The 15,915-nt window shown below is 34.7% G+C and overlaps 1 protein-coding gene across 1 annotated transcript in view; it reads right to left on the bottom strand.

The window, feature by feature from the left end:
* The window catches only part of hs2st1b (heparan sulfate 2-O-sulfotransferase 1b), a 131,693-nt gene that overhangs the window by 3,141 nt on the left and 112,637 nt on the right, over positions 1–15,915 (bottom strand). The window contains exons 2-3 of the mRNA XM_056459791.1: positions 5,328–5,566; positions 325–410 (exon numbers count right to left, since the gene is read on the bottom strand). Of these exons, the coding sequence (XP_056315766.1) occupies positions 325–410; positions 5,328–5,566 (325 nt within the window). The remainder of the gene's footprint in view (positions 1–324; positions 411–5,327; positions 5,567–15,915) is intronic.

The raw sequence follows: 15,915 nt of genomic DNA, 5'->3' as shown, positions 1-15,915 counted from the left end.
CCCCCCCCCTTGCAAAAAAAAAAGAACTAAAAAAATATACTTAAGAATTGTGTTGCTTCAACTCAATTTATATACAGGTAGGTACAGTAGGTAGTTTGAACAAGCAGCAAAAGTCATTTTTGAGTGACTAAAGGTCTGTTCCATAATCAACCACTAGAGTGCAGGATAGAGTGCCTAGAGTGCCTGCTGGATGATCCTTTCATCAGGAAAAGACAACCGTGAATTTACTCTGCAATGACTAGAGCCATAATCACTACACTCAAGTGCAGCACAAGTGCTTCCACTTTTCAGAGGCAACTTTTTCATAAATACAGGAGAACTCACTTTGTGAAATCCAGGTAGGAGACATGGCCGTGGTAGAAACCTGGCTTCATTTCTCGCCAGGATGTCACGTTCCTTACAAACCTCATCTGTAAGCACAAGATAACGCATTCGATTAGTACACCAAATGTATTTTAATAACACGTGATATGCTGCCATCATTCAAGCATCAACAATATCCACAATATCTCAAATAACAATCTGGCCCTGATGTGCTGCATCTGTCACAGCCTGCTGAACAAACCAGCCGTGTGGCCACTCAATCCACACCTGACAAAATGACATTTCTGCTGTGTTTTCTCCAGACTTCCTCACAGCTGTACTCCTCTGGGAGGGAAAGGTTGTACCATCTGCACCATCGACATTTTTCGATGAAAGCCAGACCGGATATTACCCTGGTACAAATCACACTCTTGCTGTAACTGCATCTGCAATGAGCTTTTTGTGTTTGACAGACGATAATGACGTGGATACAAATGCAAAAGTAATCTCATCACTGCATGTCCTGATTTTGCAGAGTTTAACACGTGTTTTGTTGATCCAGGAACATCACTTCTGTCCGAAAATATAATCCAGACCTAATCCTTACCAATACCCTATTCTTAAAATCAGAGGGAATAGTAGGTGAATGATGTAGAAGCACTGATCTCTGATTGTAAGTCTACATGAATCATAAACTGTAAACTTGTCCCTTAAATCCATTAAATGTGGTTCCAGGAACAATCAAAGATGTTGATCCAGGTACACATTGCACTTGGTAACAATCAGGTACTGCTTTGTTTGCAATTTCTAAAATAATCTTATTTTTGTAAAAACATTTTGTGAATATAAACATTTTACAGTGCATGTGACATTAACTACTAATCAGAAATTATGTAGATAGTACCCAGATAATAAAGTCAATGGAAAAGTTTTTTTTTTTTTGTATTAAGTATTGTCTTGTATTAAAGGAACAGTTCACCCTAAACCATCAAATGGTTCCAAACCTTTATGAGTTACTTTATTCTGTTGAACACAAAAGAAGATAGTTTGAAGAAAGTTGCGTTACTTGGTTACTTTTTATAGTAAGTAATGTGTTACATTACTTTTGCATTGCTTTTTATTACCTGGCTGAGGTTTGATATCTTTCAGAACCTGTAAAAAAATTACCCGGATAAAGCATATGCCTGAAAGATGCATTTCAAAGAGCATTTGCTCTACAAAACATTGGTTAACAAAAATCTTTAGAATGTCTATTTTACAGACACTGTAAATAATAAACATCTTAAAAGACATTTATTAAAAATATCTATTTAACAGGAGACATCTAATAGACGTGTTGCAGATACATTGCATAAGATACATAAAACACATTCCAGATTTAAAAATAGTTTTGAGATTTAAATGCACAAATCAAATAGACATCTGAATGATGAACATCCTATCATGAACAGAGTTGGCGATTTTTACTTTGTCACTAAATTAGAAGAATAGTTATTACTTTTTAATTAATAGAAAAATAACGGGTCTGTTTTTGAGTACAGAATGCTAACAGTAAAATGGTGTTTGTTTGTGTGTGTAGACCCACATATGCAAAACAGTCGAATATGTTTAGCATATATAGACAACCCTACTGTACACTACCTGGCAAAAGTCTTGTCGCCAATCCAAGTTTTATGAACAGCAAATAATAACTTCTCGGTATCAGAAGTGGCTTTTATGAAAGACAAAGGCTTCTAGATTACGCTTCTCTCCCGAATGCCCTCATACTGAATGTAAGCCCAAACCATGAATTTTCCTTCACCAAAATTGACTGATTTCTGTGAGAATCTTGGGTCCATGCGGGTTCCAATAGGTCTTCAGCAGAATTTGTGATGATTGGGATGCAGTTCAACAGATGATTCATCTGAAAAATTTACCTTCTGACACTTTTCCAAATGATCGACTAGAAGTCAAGTTATTATTTGTTGCTCTTACAACTATCATCAACGAGAAGACATTGTCAGGTAGTGTTTAAGTAAAACATTTTTTTAAGTATTTATTATTATTATTAAATTAATAAAAACCCTTAATCATGTTTGCAGACTAGCAGAGCCAGAATGAGTTGAATAATGTTAACATGTTTGGAATAATGTGTGGACGTTTTTTTGTTTTTTTCCAAGGAAACAACTTCCCTGCAAATAAAATGCTGCATTTGTTAAAACTGAACACTGATTTCCGTTAGCTGACAGCACATTCGTCTCTATATAACAATGTATTTGACGAATAGAGAATTGCATTTCTTTGCTGCTGTCAACAGGATCTGTGCCTCATTCTTCCCCCTTCTTTGTAATTTCTTTTTTTTCCTCTTGGTTCAGCTTGTTCAATGCTGTTTGTCACACAAAGGCACTGCCGCAGTGTGAATATTGACAGTAGGTTATGAATAATACAAGTAGAGCTAGAGATGAGAGGGCTTGTTAAAGGCAGTGTAGGACGTGCCTTAGACCTGGCATAGACTTATAGATCTCTGGTAATATTTCAAAAGTTCAAAAGTCTGCATGAAACATTTATAAATCATGACATGGGCCGTGAATCTAAATGAGATTTTTATAATCATGTTTATGACAGATTTATGACAAGATATGTTGTCTTGGTAATATCAAGATGTCATAAAGATCTCAAATAATGTCATTATTGCATTTAAAATGACATAACTGAGTTAATGACACTTTGTGACACTTGTCTTAACCCTTTAACTACCCCACCAACAAAAACAAATGTTTGGATTGCATTTCTTAACTCCTAATGTCGATAGTTAACACACTCAATGCATTTTTTTTCAACACATCCCATAATTTCTAAAATATCAGCCTCTACCAAATGGTTGATATCAGTTTATGGTAAAAGTACTGGAATTAATACATATACATAATACTTTGTAAAAGCCTGTCTTGCTTATTCAAATTACTTGATTAAAGTAATTAAATTGAAACTCACCCACAATGGATGATTTGGTCATTTAATATAGGTTCCTCTGAAACTGTGAGTATTTCAATTTAATTTTATTTAGGCTAGATTTTATTTTATTTAACAAACCAGTTTGTGCTTTGGTGCTGAAGCATATAGTGAACAGGTTTTGAAGAACTTCATCTCAGATGTTATTCGTTATTCTTGTTTGTTTGTATTCTAGTAGATAACGGACCTACGAAAATACATTAAAAGTAAGATACAAATTATACCGAATTAAATTCGTTTCAAAAATATATTTTTTCCTAGAAAAATGAAAGAATTTTTTTTTTGTGTTCGTCAGCTATAAATAAGAATTTAATAATGCTCCACTGTAATTGTTGTTTCACAAACCCCTTGTCATATACTGTATTGCAATATTTTTTTTAAATATGTCATCACTTTGTCTTGAGCATCAGATTTTTCCTTGATCCTGATGTGCTTTCATTTTCTTCATCTCACTCACGGCAAGTCCAGGCGAGAGAGTGTTTAAGCAACCCATGGCTGGAAAATATACATTTAGATTTAAAAGAAAATATTATATTTAAAAGGAAATATGTTTGATCCTATCAATGTCATAACGAATGCCCTTAAATAGCGTAGCCTAGTTGTCAACAAGCATCAGTGTTTTTTGAGATTGAAATAAGATTGAAAAAAAATTCAATTTATTAAAATATCGTTATAGCAATACTTGAGACTGCTTTGGGAAATAACGTCTTTCGTAGACATCACAGGATGACTGATTGCGAAGGAATGTGTAGTCTGGACCCGACAAGTCAAGATTTTATCAAGACAAAAATCGCATAATCTGACATAGTGACTTTCGTAACCGACAATAAAAATTGTGTGATGTGACCAGGGCTTTACCAAAATCAGACTATTAATCTGTGACAACTGTGAAAAATGTGAGAAGAATACTTTTTTTATTATTATTTATTTATCTATGCTTTTGAATTGCATTATTGTGACTTTTGTCTTTGCTCTGACAACTTTAACAAGGTTGAAAATTTTACATTTTAATTTAATAACATGACTTTAACAAAACTTAAACAGTTTAGTCATTTTAAACAAAATATAGTCTGGGTTGGTCATGTAAAAATGCAGCAGCACAGCTAAAAATAAAATCAGAAAGAATATAAATGTATTAAATTGAAGGATCATGCGACTCTGATGCATACTATAGCAACTAGGGATGTAACGATTCACTGGTTGAAAATTGATTCAAATGTGACCATTTAAACCGGTAGAAATGTTGAAGGAATCGCGATAAATTTTTTTGAAGAGAGGGGCACTGTGGTTACAGGCACAAACTCACCTAACCTGCACATCAGCGGCGAGCAAGAGGTGTGGCGGCATAGTAAAATGACAGTGGTGAAGTGGGCCAGAAAAACACAAACTGTGTGCAACTCCTGTCTCCATCCTACTATATCATTAGTAATTTTCTGCCAGTGGCCAGTCCCCTGGAGCAGAGGGCCTATTGACCACCTCTGTACACGCTGCTCTTTGGTTTAGGAAAGGCTTAACTCTCCACACCAGCCATCTCAGTCCCCAGTGAAAAAGTTGTTTTTTTGAGCAGGAGACATTGCCAATGTGCAAAGACCTCAGCTTATGCCAGAAAACATATATATGCTGGCATTTCTTTTTAAAAATGTAAAATCCCAGCACATTCACATTTTTAGTTTGTTTATATTAATGAGTCTTCTTTAGTTTCTATTATTATTATTTATTTTTTTATTTTTTTTGGAATATGTTTTTAAAATAAGCTTGGTTATTGCAGAAAATATATTATTTAGCAAAAAATGTGCAGCATTTAAGAAAAAAAATGAAAGGGCTAATCACCTTAAATTTGTTTCAAATAATTTTGTGTAAAAAAGTGACTAAATTGTAAATCATGAGATAAGTATTGTGAATCGTATCGAATCGTGAGTCAGGTGAATCGTTACATCCCTAATAGCAATTAACAGCAAAAATAAATAAATAAATAAAAAATCTGCTATTTGCCTGTAATGTTTTTTTTTTTCTTATTTGAAAGATTATGTTACCTGGTCCTGCAGAGACATGACTGGATTGTTCTTGGTAGTGTTGATGTGGAGAACATGGAAGCGGTTCTTTCCACACAGGTCATATGCGATGTTAGTGAAGGAGGTGCTGGCAGTCTTGGGCACACGGTTATAGATGATGATCAGATCCTCAATCTCAGGCAATGGAGGAGATTCCCGCAGGCCGTCACGCATCTGTCTCTGCTCCACCTCTCGCACCTCATGCCGGGCCATAGTGCGCTCTGCAGGACATAGAAGACAAACAAAAAATATATATTTAATATTACAATCATGATTTTATTTATATACCTATATAAAATCAAAACCTTAAAAGTTATAAATATACAATTGCAGAACTACTGACGATTTTAAATGCTCTTGTTATGCTATGTTAAACAGTCCTTTTGTTTTTGGAGGTTTCCAACAACAGTTTTACAAGCACAAAAACACTTTTTGTTTTGGTATACAGTAGGTTGAGAATGCTGTCCACCAGATGGTCAGATTGCTCAGTCTACTGTGAATGGTGCATTGTAGGGATTCAACGATTAACCGCACTTTAATTCGTTGCAGTTAATTAATCATAACGACTTCGCAACACTGCGTTTCTGCATGGAACAAAACTGCTGCAACTAAAGAAAGTTATGCTAACTGTGCACTAGTTTAAAGTTCCAAACTTGTATATCGAGGCTGATACTGTATGTAGCATACTGAATTAACTATTGTTGAGGCTTATAACTGATTATCACATGTCCAAGCGACAACATCCCACTCTCTCTCATGAAGCCAATACGGAAATTACTAAAACTGCAATTCATCGACTCGCCTTTGGGGGCTGGCTCAAGGAACTCCAGATGTTCACTGACTGCAGTGCTAAATTGGCCAATTTTACAGCTGATAAAAACATGTTTACAGCCTGGTACAAAAGATGGTTTTGGTGCATATAGCTAATATTACCCTTCATGACAACTTTAAGACGGGTGATTAAAAAAAAAATTTAAAAAAACGTATCAGTTTCGTTTATATTTAGTTATATTAGGTCTGCATAATTAAGGGCGTGGGCAATTGAGTGACAGCTAGGTCTCACTGGTCGCCATCATGTCATTCTACATATCTGATTTTTGTTTTATGTGGCTTTACACAGTCAGCAGCCTTTTTCTTTCGTAGGATTATTTTCTACAATTATCAGATAATATGGCATGCTGTGTGCTCATAATTGTGCTCACAAACCATTCAAGTGGCCTCCATTTCCCATTTACTATCTCTATAAATGTATTTGTTTTATTTAAGATAATTTGTCATTTATACTTTTCTTTAGACCTGTAATGTACTCCAAAATCTGACAGATTGATTAGCTGTAGGCTATAGAACAGTCATCTGAGACATTATCATACAGTGTTATGCCTGGATTTCATAAATAGCCTTGCATTTACTAACACGGACTATATTTGAAGTATTTGGGAGTAATTCACATTTTCCTCCTGTAGAAAATCATCATGAGAACAATGTTTAGTGGCTCAATGTGTTACAACAGTGTTTTTAAAAGACTAAACACTTTATTGAAATAGTGTACAACCAAGCACATGTGCTCAGAACACAAACGAGTCACAGTTAATGAAGTAATAAGTGTTTCTCCCAAAGAAAAGCCTGTCTAAGCAAAATGCTAGCAGGCATGTGTAGCTCTGCCTCTTTGCCCTTGTTTGGTATCCCCCGGTCCGTGCAATAATGTACAAACAAAATGGCGACGGTTGGCCAAGCCCACTTGTAGCATCATTTGCGCTCTTCAGAAACCGATGGGTGACGTCACGAATACTACGTCCATATCTTTTACAGTCTATGGTCGCGTCTTTTGCGCTCGCAAGTTTATTTCTTTAGACAAAGTTTTACATGGACAAATACTATTTAAAAAAAAAAATTCTTATATTTATTTATTTATTCACCTTTCTGTCATTTATTTTTATGTTTAAATTCTAAAAACTTTTTTTTACTTATTTTTAAGTACAAAGAGAAATGGACTATTGTTTGTTTTTATTATTAATTTGTGCTGTATTATTTAATTACTGAGCAGCAACAAATAACACTTTAAGGAGTCCTCATGGGATTTTCTAAACTAGTATTGTTTTGAAATTAATGAATACATGATAATCGTGATAACCGTGATTATTACTCAGACTATAATCGTACATCCAAAAACTATAATCGTTGCATCCCTAGTGTATTGTGAGGTAAACATACTGCCTATTATTACCATACATTTTAGTAACAGAGACTTACATCACTTGAAAACACAGTCATATTAAAATAATGATAATGCTGCTTTTATTTCAAGCCAAGTATTAACTCTTTGAAAGTGCAGGCAAAATGGATTTCTTTTTCGCGTTGTCTTCAACACATCAACAACACAAAGCACATTTCTTTCACTAAAACTACAGAACTTGAGGGCACAAGGAGGGAGGGGGGAGGGGGCGGGGGTGTTAAAGACATCAACTGATTGTCCACTTTGATATTTAATACTTTGCTGACCTTTTACATTCCCAAACACTTACAGTATATTACACACGGAATAAAAAGTAAAATCTGGAAAACCATAATATGGGTACTTCCTTGAAGAAATCAATACTGTATGCGCACTGATTTTGATTAAACACACATTTTTCATTTTTAAATAATTGTATGCAATAAAAATTTCACCTCAAACTTCCTGAAATTAAACGATAATAAAACTGAACTTCTCATAGATTCACGATCCACTTTAAACAAATCGCATAACTTTCCTATTCCTACAGATGATTCTGTCATTACCCCTTCCCTTCAGGTTAAGAGTCTGGGGTCATCTTCGACAGCACCCTTTCATTCACTGCACAAGTTAATTATGTCACCCGGTCTGCTTATTTCCACCTTCGAAATTTAAATTGTTTACGTCCTTTCCTCACACCTCATTCAACTGCCATTCTTGTTCATACTTTAGTCACATCTACTGTAATTCCCTTCTGTTTGGCCTACTCAATAAAACCATTAATAAATTACCAAAATGCTGCAGTCAGTATCATCACAAAAAAAACCCTCTATCTGTCACATCACACCCATTCTAAAACAGCTTCACTGGCTTCCCATTATTTTCAGAATTAATTATAAAATACTTCTCACTTTTAAAGCCATCCACAATCTTGCTCCTCTATACCTTGCTAATCGCTAATTGCTAATATACCTTCATATCGCCACACCTTCTCAAACACTCAGGTCGTCTTCTTCCATTCACCTCTGTTCCCACTGTCTGCCTTGTCACCATGGGGAACAGAGCCTTCAGCCATTCTGCTTCTCAGTCTTGGAATTCACTTCCTCCTGATCTCCATAATTTAAACTCTTTTTTACACTTTAAATTCAAACTCAAAACACGTCTGTTTAGAACAGCTTAATCTCTTTAATTTAACGGCGCTTTTTTAAAATTTGTATTGTATTTTAGGGCTGCTCGATTTTCAGAAAAATCATAATCACGATTATTTTGGTCATAATTGTTATCACAATTATTCAAAGCGACATACAGTTAAAGTCAAAATTATTCGCCCTCCAGTGATTTTTTTTTTAAATATGTATATATAAATACTTCCCAATTGATGTTTAAAGGAACAAGAAAATTTTCACAGTATTTCCTATAATATTTTTTCTTCTAGAGAAACTCTTATTTGTTTTATTTTAGCTAGAATAAAAGCAGGTTTAAATATTTTGAAGCCTATTTTAAGATCAATATTATTAGCCAGCTTAAGCAATATATTTTTTGGATTGACTGCAGAAGAAACTACTGTTATACAATGACTTGCCTAATTAGCCTAATTAAGCCTTTGAATTGCATTTTAAACTGAATACTAGTATCCTAAAAATATCATCAAGGCAAAGATAAAAGAAATCAGTTATTAGATATAAGTTATTAAATTTATTATGTTTAAAAATGGGTTGAAAAAAACAAAACTTCTTTCCGTTAAACAGAAATTGGGGGGAAAAGGATCGCTAATAACTCAGGAGGGCTAATAATTCTGACATCAACGGGATATATAGTTATTTTCCTCCCTGTAAATAAGAAAAGGGAAATAAATACAACAGAATAACATTATGAACCAAACTGGGCTTTAAGCACCTTCACCGTAAGAAAAAAAACTTTAATTATAGCTACAAAAGTCCTTCAGTCAAGAGCAGTGAGTGATTTCCTCCTTTGGTTTTTGAATAATGATAAAAATAGTCAGCAGCAGGAATATTGCTTTAAGAGTAGTATGGTTCTGATTAATGTTTTTTCTTTCACATGTCTTTTGATTCTCAACTTGCTCAACTTGGTTAATATGAATAATCACTAAACACCATGTTTTAACACAAATGTGCATGTATTTGACCATTAAAGTGCTCACATTTAGATGACTTTAGATGTGTGTGCTCTGCTTGTCTCTGAGGCTAAGCGCATACACACAACAGCATGCAATCTGTTTCTTTTAAAAAAACGTGAATGATTCGAATGTACATCAATGAATGATGCACATCTAGTGTTGCAAAAGTTACATTACAGTACATGCTTTTAGTTATTTTCATGTGAAACTGAGCTTTGCAGAGCAGCAAATGTGTACAACTGGAAAGGGGGCGGTATATGATGCAATCATTTTTTAATATAATTGTTAGATGCCAAAATCAAAATCAAAACTGAATTTCAATTAATTGCACAGCCCTATTGTATTCTATTGACTTTTGTGTTTTTTTATTTGAACTGACTGTTCAGGGCTGTTGCTGGTCGCTGCTATTGCAATGAAACGTTCTATTGAGTTTCTCCTCTTGGTTATTCTAAGCTCTTTGCCTGTACCTTGAGTGTTATTATTTTATCATCATTATTATTATTATTATTATTATTATTATTAGATAAACCAAAAATAATAATGTACTGCCCATTTGCTCACTTTCCAAACTGCTAAGAAGTGTTCGCTGAGGCTGTGGATTACAGATTGTAAAACAAGTTCAGGAGAATTCTGTGCTCATGAAAAAAAGTGCTTCTTGGTTTAAGAGTTTTTAGATATTTTCTGCAGTGGATTGATCATGCTAGAAAAGTTAGCTACATGAGATATGTAAAGCAAACATATTTGATTACAAATACACTGCTAGAGATTTTATTGTATTTTTGTGGGTCCTGTTTCTTGCATCAACCAATCAGTTTGCTTCATAAGGCCTCAGTGAGTGTGTGTGTTTGAGAGGAAGAAAGAGAGAGGGACACATTCTACAAATCTTTTGAAGCTAAAGATCTGTAAAGGTTCCCATCAGACCCTTCAGCCACGTGTTGATTTAAACAACAGAAAACAGCAGCAGTATGAAATAACGGAGTGAGACGAGAAAACAAAGAGGTTTCAGCTGTGTTTTTCTCTATGTACACACTCAAGCACAATAACTTGCTGAAAACATTAAGATGTCAGGAGAATTCTATACTATAAAATGTCTGTTTTTGGTTTCAGTGTACTTCCCAGACATGACAAATAACAATGTACAATGTAAATAATAAATGTACATTTACACTGCTCTAAAATATTGCAGCTCAGAAGCTTACAAAGAGAACAATGCAAAATAGTGCTTATATTTAAACATGTTGGAGAAAATACCAAGACAAAATATTTCAGCACATGCTAACCAGAAATATGTGCCTCTAACTATTTTTGTGAAACATACAACGTTGCTTATTTTCAGTAGTTTCATTTGTCAAATCCACTAGAGGACATCGTCCAAATCTGAACTGCGTTACTTTGGGTATGTTTTCTATTATTTTTCCAATACATGTCCTTCTTGTACAAATCCATGGGAAAATGGGGCTTGTTGTTCTGATCACCCAGAGATCCACTGAGCTACACCCTTCTCTACACCAAACCAATAGTGTTTTCAAAATCAAATTTAAAAGAAAAGAAAAGTGCAATGAGACTACTTAGTTTTACCTTGGATTTTCATTATGGTTATCTTGTTTGTGGAACCGTGCTACACCTGACTAGAACCAGATTGCTCTCCATCATAAGTACAAAGTGATATACCGAGCAGAACACTGCAAAAAATGCTTTTCTTACTTAGATTTTAGTCTTGCTTCTAGTCCAATTATCTCAAAATTCTTCAACTCAATAAGCATTTTTAGACAAGCAAAACATTGTCTTGTTTTTAGAAATAATATGCCAAATTTAAGTGGATTTTAAGCAAAATAATCTGCCAATGAAGTAATCAAAATAATCTTAAAAGTCAAAATGAAAAACATCAGATTATTTTGCTTGTTTTATGGGAAAAACCTTACATAATTTCAGCCTATTATTTCTTGAAACATTTTTTTTTCTCTTCTAAAAACTGCTTCATGGTTTAAGAGTTAAGATATTTTCTGCAGTGAATTGACAAAAGCTAGAAAAGTTGTCTGTATGGACATAGATAGCAAACATATTCGATTACAAAAACACTGTTAGAAATTTTATTGTATTTTTTCAGTAACTTACTGTCATCACTGTTGCCAGCAAGTTATCGCATTATCACAAATCTACCTTTACAGTAACTTTACTGTAAATGTGTTTGAGTAGCAGAGTCCTAACTCAATTTAATTTATTTACAGTCAAATAGTGAAAAACTTCTTTTTATGGTAAAATTTTACATTGACATTTTTACAGTATTTTTACTGTAATTTACTTGCATTTTACACAAAAACCTTTATTTTTAGCATTTACTATTGAATTTAATAAATTCCAAACAAGTGACAATTTTTTCACTTCAAAAAAGTCTTCAACTACAGTAGCAGTGCTTAATTACTTTGATTACAGTAGAATACTGCAAATTCCTAATATGCAGTAAGTTACTGTTAAAGTTTTAAACTGACCCACAATGCAGTGCATATTACAGTGGTGAACTGTAAATAATGCATGTGGTATTTTACTAGCCATTTTTGAAGTAAATAACTAAAATTGTGGCAAACAGTGCAGATGCAGTAATAATAATCATTGATAAAATTTCCCTGTAAATACCTTTAGTGTGAAAAAGGATTAAAGTTGTTGGCGTCATAAAGCCCCATAATGTCAAACATACATTTAAGCACATTTTCGCAGTTTCACATGTTTGTGATTTCGCAAAAATCTAGGCCAAAGCAAGTACTTCCAATGAGCCGGTGTTTCAATATTTTAAATATATTATTAATGATATAAATTTTGTCATTGACAATATACCCTTTAAACTGTGAAAAATATAAACGACAAATTTAAGAACTTGTCATACTTAGACAGGGTATGGCTTAAAATGCTATTTGAAACTACATACTAATAAATTTAGTGTTGCTCATTTCATAGGTTTCCAGTTACATTCTCAGAGCTGCACCCAATAGACTGAATGTCACATGAACAGATAGGAAAAATGGTCTCATCACATTCGCTTGAGTGTCGAAGAGCTTTCAAAGACACAGGGTCTCAGGAGTGACCGACACTCAACAAAACAACAATTCTCCTGTGGTTCACATAGAGTCAAGACAACTCAAGAAGCTGTTTGTGCCAACAAACTGTAGAAAGAGATAAAATCCTCTATCCATACAAACAGAACAATAACTTGTCTGCTTTTTACAATAACATTTCATATCTAAATGTGTATTACAATAAACATAAATATCTAATTAAAATATTTAATTTAATAGTACATCCAAAAACAAAAAAAATATTCAACTGGTTTCCTTATAAAACAGTGTTTGTTTGTTGGTTTGTTTGTTTTTTATTCTGTAGAACACGTGGAGATATTTTGTGGAAAAGTTTTTCCCAAACAAATTTTTGTGCATATAGACACTTTGCATATAGAGATTTTTGTGCACATAGGGACTGCAATTCCGAACTGGTTACCAACAATACGGTCTTCAAAATGAGAATCAGGTCATAGAAGTTTAAAATCACAAGAATGTGAATTTTCTTTTTAAGTCGAGTGTCCCTTTCAATATTATATAAAACAGTTAACAGCACATTGTGCATCTCCTCTGACGTGTAAATAAACTACAGAGAATATAATTTTACGCTCTGCAAGCTAATCGTGCAATCTTGAAAAAAAGCCAAGCAAAAATAAATAAATAATGGCATCTCTCCTCAGTTACACAGTTTCATACACTCATTTTACACAAAGCAATTACGCAAAGCTCTGTTTGCTAATAGACTCATCAGTCTTCAACAGTGAACACCTACCAGTGCATAAAATAAGCCACTTAAAATATTGATCAAGTCTTAACAAGTCTCTATGCATCAGCTACTTCTCTAAAGTATCTTTCACCATTGAGGATCAAAACCACACTCTGCCTGGCATTCCATATACACTAACAAACAAGGACGCAATTAACACAAACACCTATAATGCGATTGATACAATGTAGCAAAAGAATGTTCCACTAAAGCAAAGTATACACGACTTTAACGGTCACCATCTCTTTTCTAAACCTGAACTTATTTTCATATTAAAAAACATAATATGCATATATCACTTATAATTTTCAAGTGTAAATTCCAAATACGAAGTGACAGTTAACGGGTTCAATTTCAGCAGAAAGCTATGCTGTTCAGACTACATGACTTGATTGTCTGTCTGTCTGTAAAGGCTAATTTACTAATTTAAGTTTAATTAATTTATACTGAGTGCACTTAAGTTACCCTTCGCAGTACACTGATGCGGACCCTGACAAGCGTCAATCGAAAACTGTTTTACATCTCAATATGACACAGAGCACAATATCAGTGATTGGCCAGGTTGATATAGCTGTCATGAGTGTGGGCGGGGCTGAGCCATGGCAGTGGAGTGTTTCAAAACCAGCCTGATCTCACGAGAAAACATAACTATTTAACGCTTTGTGAGTTTAGTGCCTAATTTGTACAAATACGTATGAGTTCAGTTGTACAAACATGTACAATTTTAAAAAGAAGACATGGCACCCAAATCACCCCTAAACCTAACCTTCATTGGGGGATGAGCAAATTGTACTAAATTGTACAAATGAGATCGTATGAATTCATACGAATTAGCCACCAAATCAAAAAGTTACGAATTGTCGTGAAATCAAGTTGTTAAACACGCTCGAGTTCCACAGAGGTAGATACTTTTATTTTTGTATACTTATTTTGTTTATTTTTTTTCTTTTGAATTTGTTGAATGTTCACCAGTTCCCACCTCTTTTTTCACTGAATGAGTGTAAGTTTGAACTGCAGTTACACAGTGGTGTACACTAACAAATTACAAATACTCAAATGACTTTAGTTTTTCTTAGCAATAGCACTTTACAAAGTAGTTTGTGTGTACTTTTATTTGAGTATATTTTTAGTAGGGTTGGGTCAACAGACGATGGCCAATAGATATCACGATGCTGAGCTGGCATTGCGAGCTTCCGCCCGCCCCCATCGCAGCAGTAACCTGCTCACAAAACATACACACTTAGGCCCCGGTCACACTAATATGTCTTAGTTTTAAAATGCATGGTATTTTAGAACGAAAACGATTCACGTCCACACTGGCGTTTCATCTAGCATTTCTGAAAAGATCTTCGTCCACACTATAGCACTGAAAACGCACATCACTTGACCACGCACACACACAAACACAAACACACTCTGGCATGCGCTGCAGCAGTTGTGCACGTCTGAGATCCAGGCAGTCAGCGGGTGCTTTGAGTACAAAATCCCAGAGAGCAGCGCATGTTGGACAGTTTATCAAGGATGTACAGCTGGATCGTGTCGCACTATAGTTGTTAAACGTGATATTTAATTAATCTTGTCTCTATCTGATGACTCTTCTGTCTTTTGATTCTATCAGGTACGTGTCACAGCGTCAGTACACTGCTGCAACCTTTCGCTTTCACACTTGTGAAATTTTTGTGAAAACAGATACTGTTGGTTGTGCACCTTTTTTTACCAGCCAAGTTGGTGAACGCAAGTTTATAAAACGACACAGATCACTCTTCCTATTCATGCCAGAGTCCAGCGGAAAAAGTGATTGACAGGTGGTAATTTGTGTGTAACTTCATTCATTCATTTATTCATTTTTGTTTTCGGCTTAGTCCCTTTATTAATACGGGGTCGCCACAGCGGAATGAACCGCCAACTTGTCCAGCATGTTTTACGCAGCAGATGTTCTTCCAGTCGCAACCAATCTCTGGGAAACATCCATACACACTCACACACTATGGACAATTTAGCCTTCCCAATTCACCTGTACCACATGTCTTTGGACTGTGGGGGAAACCGGAGTACCTGGAGGAAACACACGCAAATACAGGGAGAACATGGAAACTCCACACAGAAACATCAACTGACCCAGCCGAAGCTTGAACCAGCGACCTTCTTGCTGTGAGGCGACAGCACTACCTACTGCGCCACTGCGTCGCCTGTGTGTAACTTATCTTTATTTATTTATGATTTGGTTATGAGTAAAACAAAGACCATGTGGGTCAGGTAGTTGAAATGGTAGGCTACATATAATTATTTTGTAATGAATTAATTATTCATAAATAATTAATTCACCGCCGCGCCTATGACGACAATGTTTCACATTAGACATCGTACGATGCCAAATTGGTCGACATCGCCCAACCCTAACTTTT

The sequence above is a fragment of the Danio aesculapii genome, chromosome 6, assembly GCF_903798145.1.
Source record: "Danio aesculapii chromosome 6, fDanAes4.1, whole genome shotgun sequence".
Lineage (NCBI taxonomy): Eukaryota > Metazoa > Chordata > Actinopteri > Cypriniformes > Danionidae > Danio > Danio aesculapii.
Note: the sequence above shows the minus strand (reverse complement) of the source record. Positions and strands in the feature narration are given on the sequence as shown.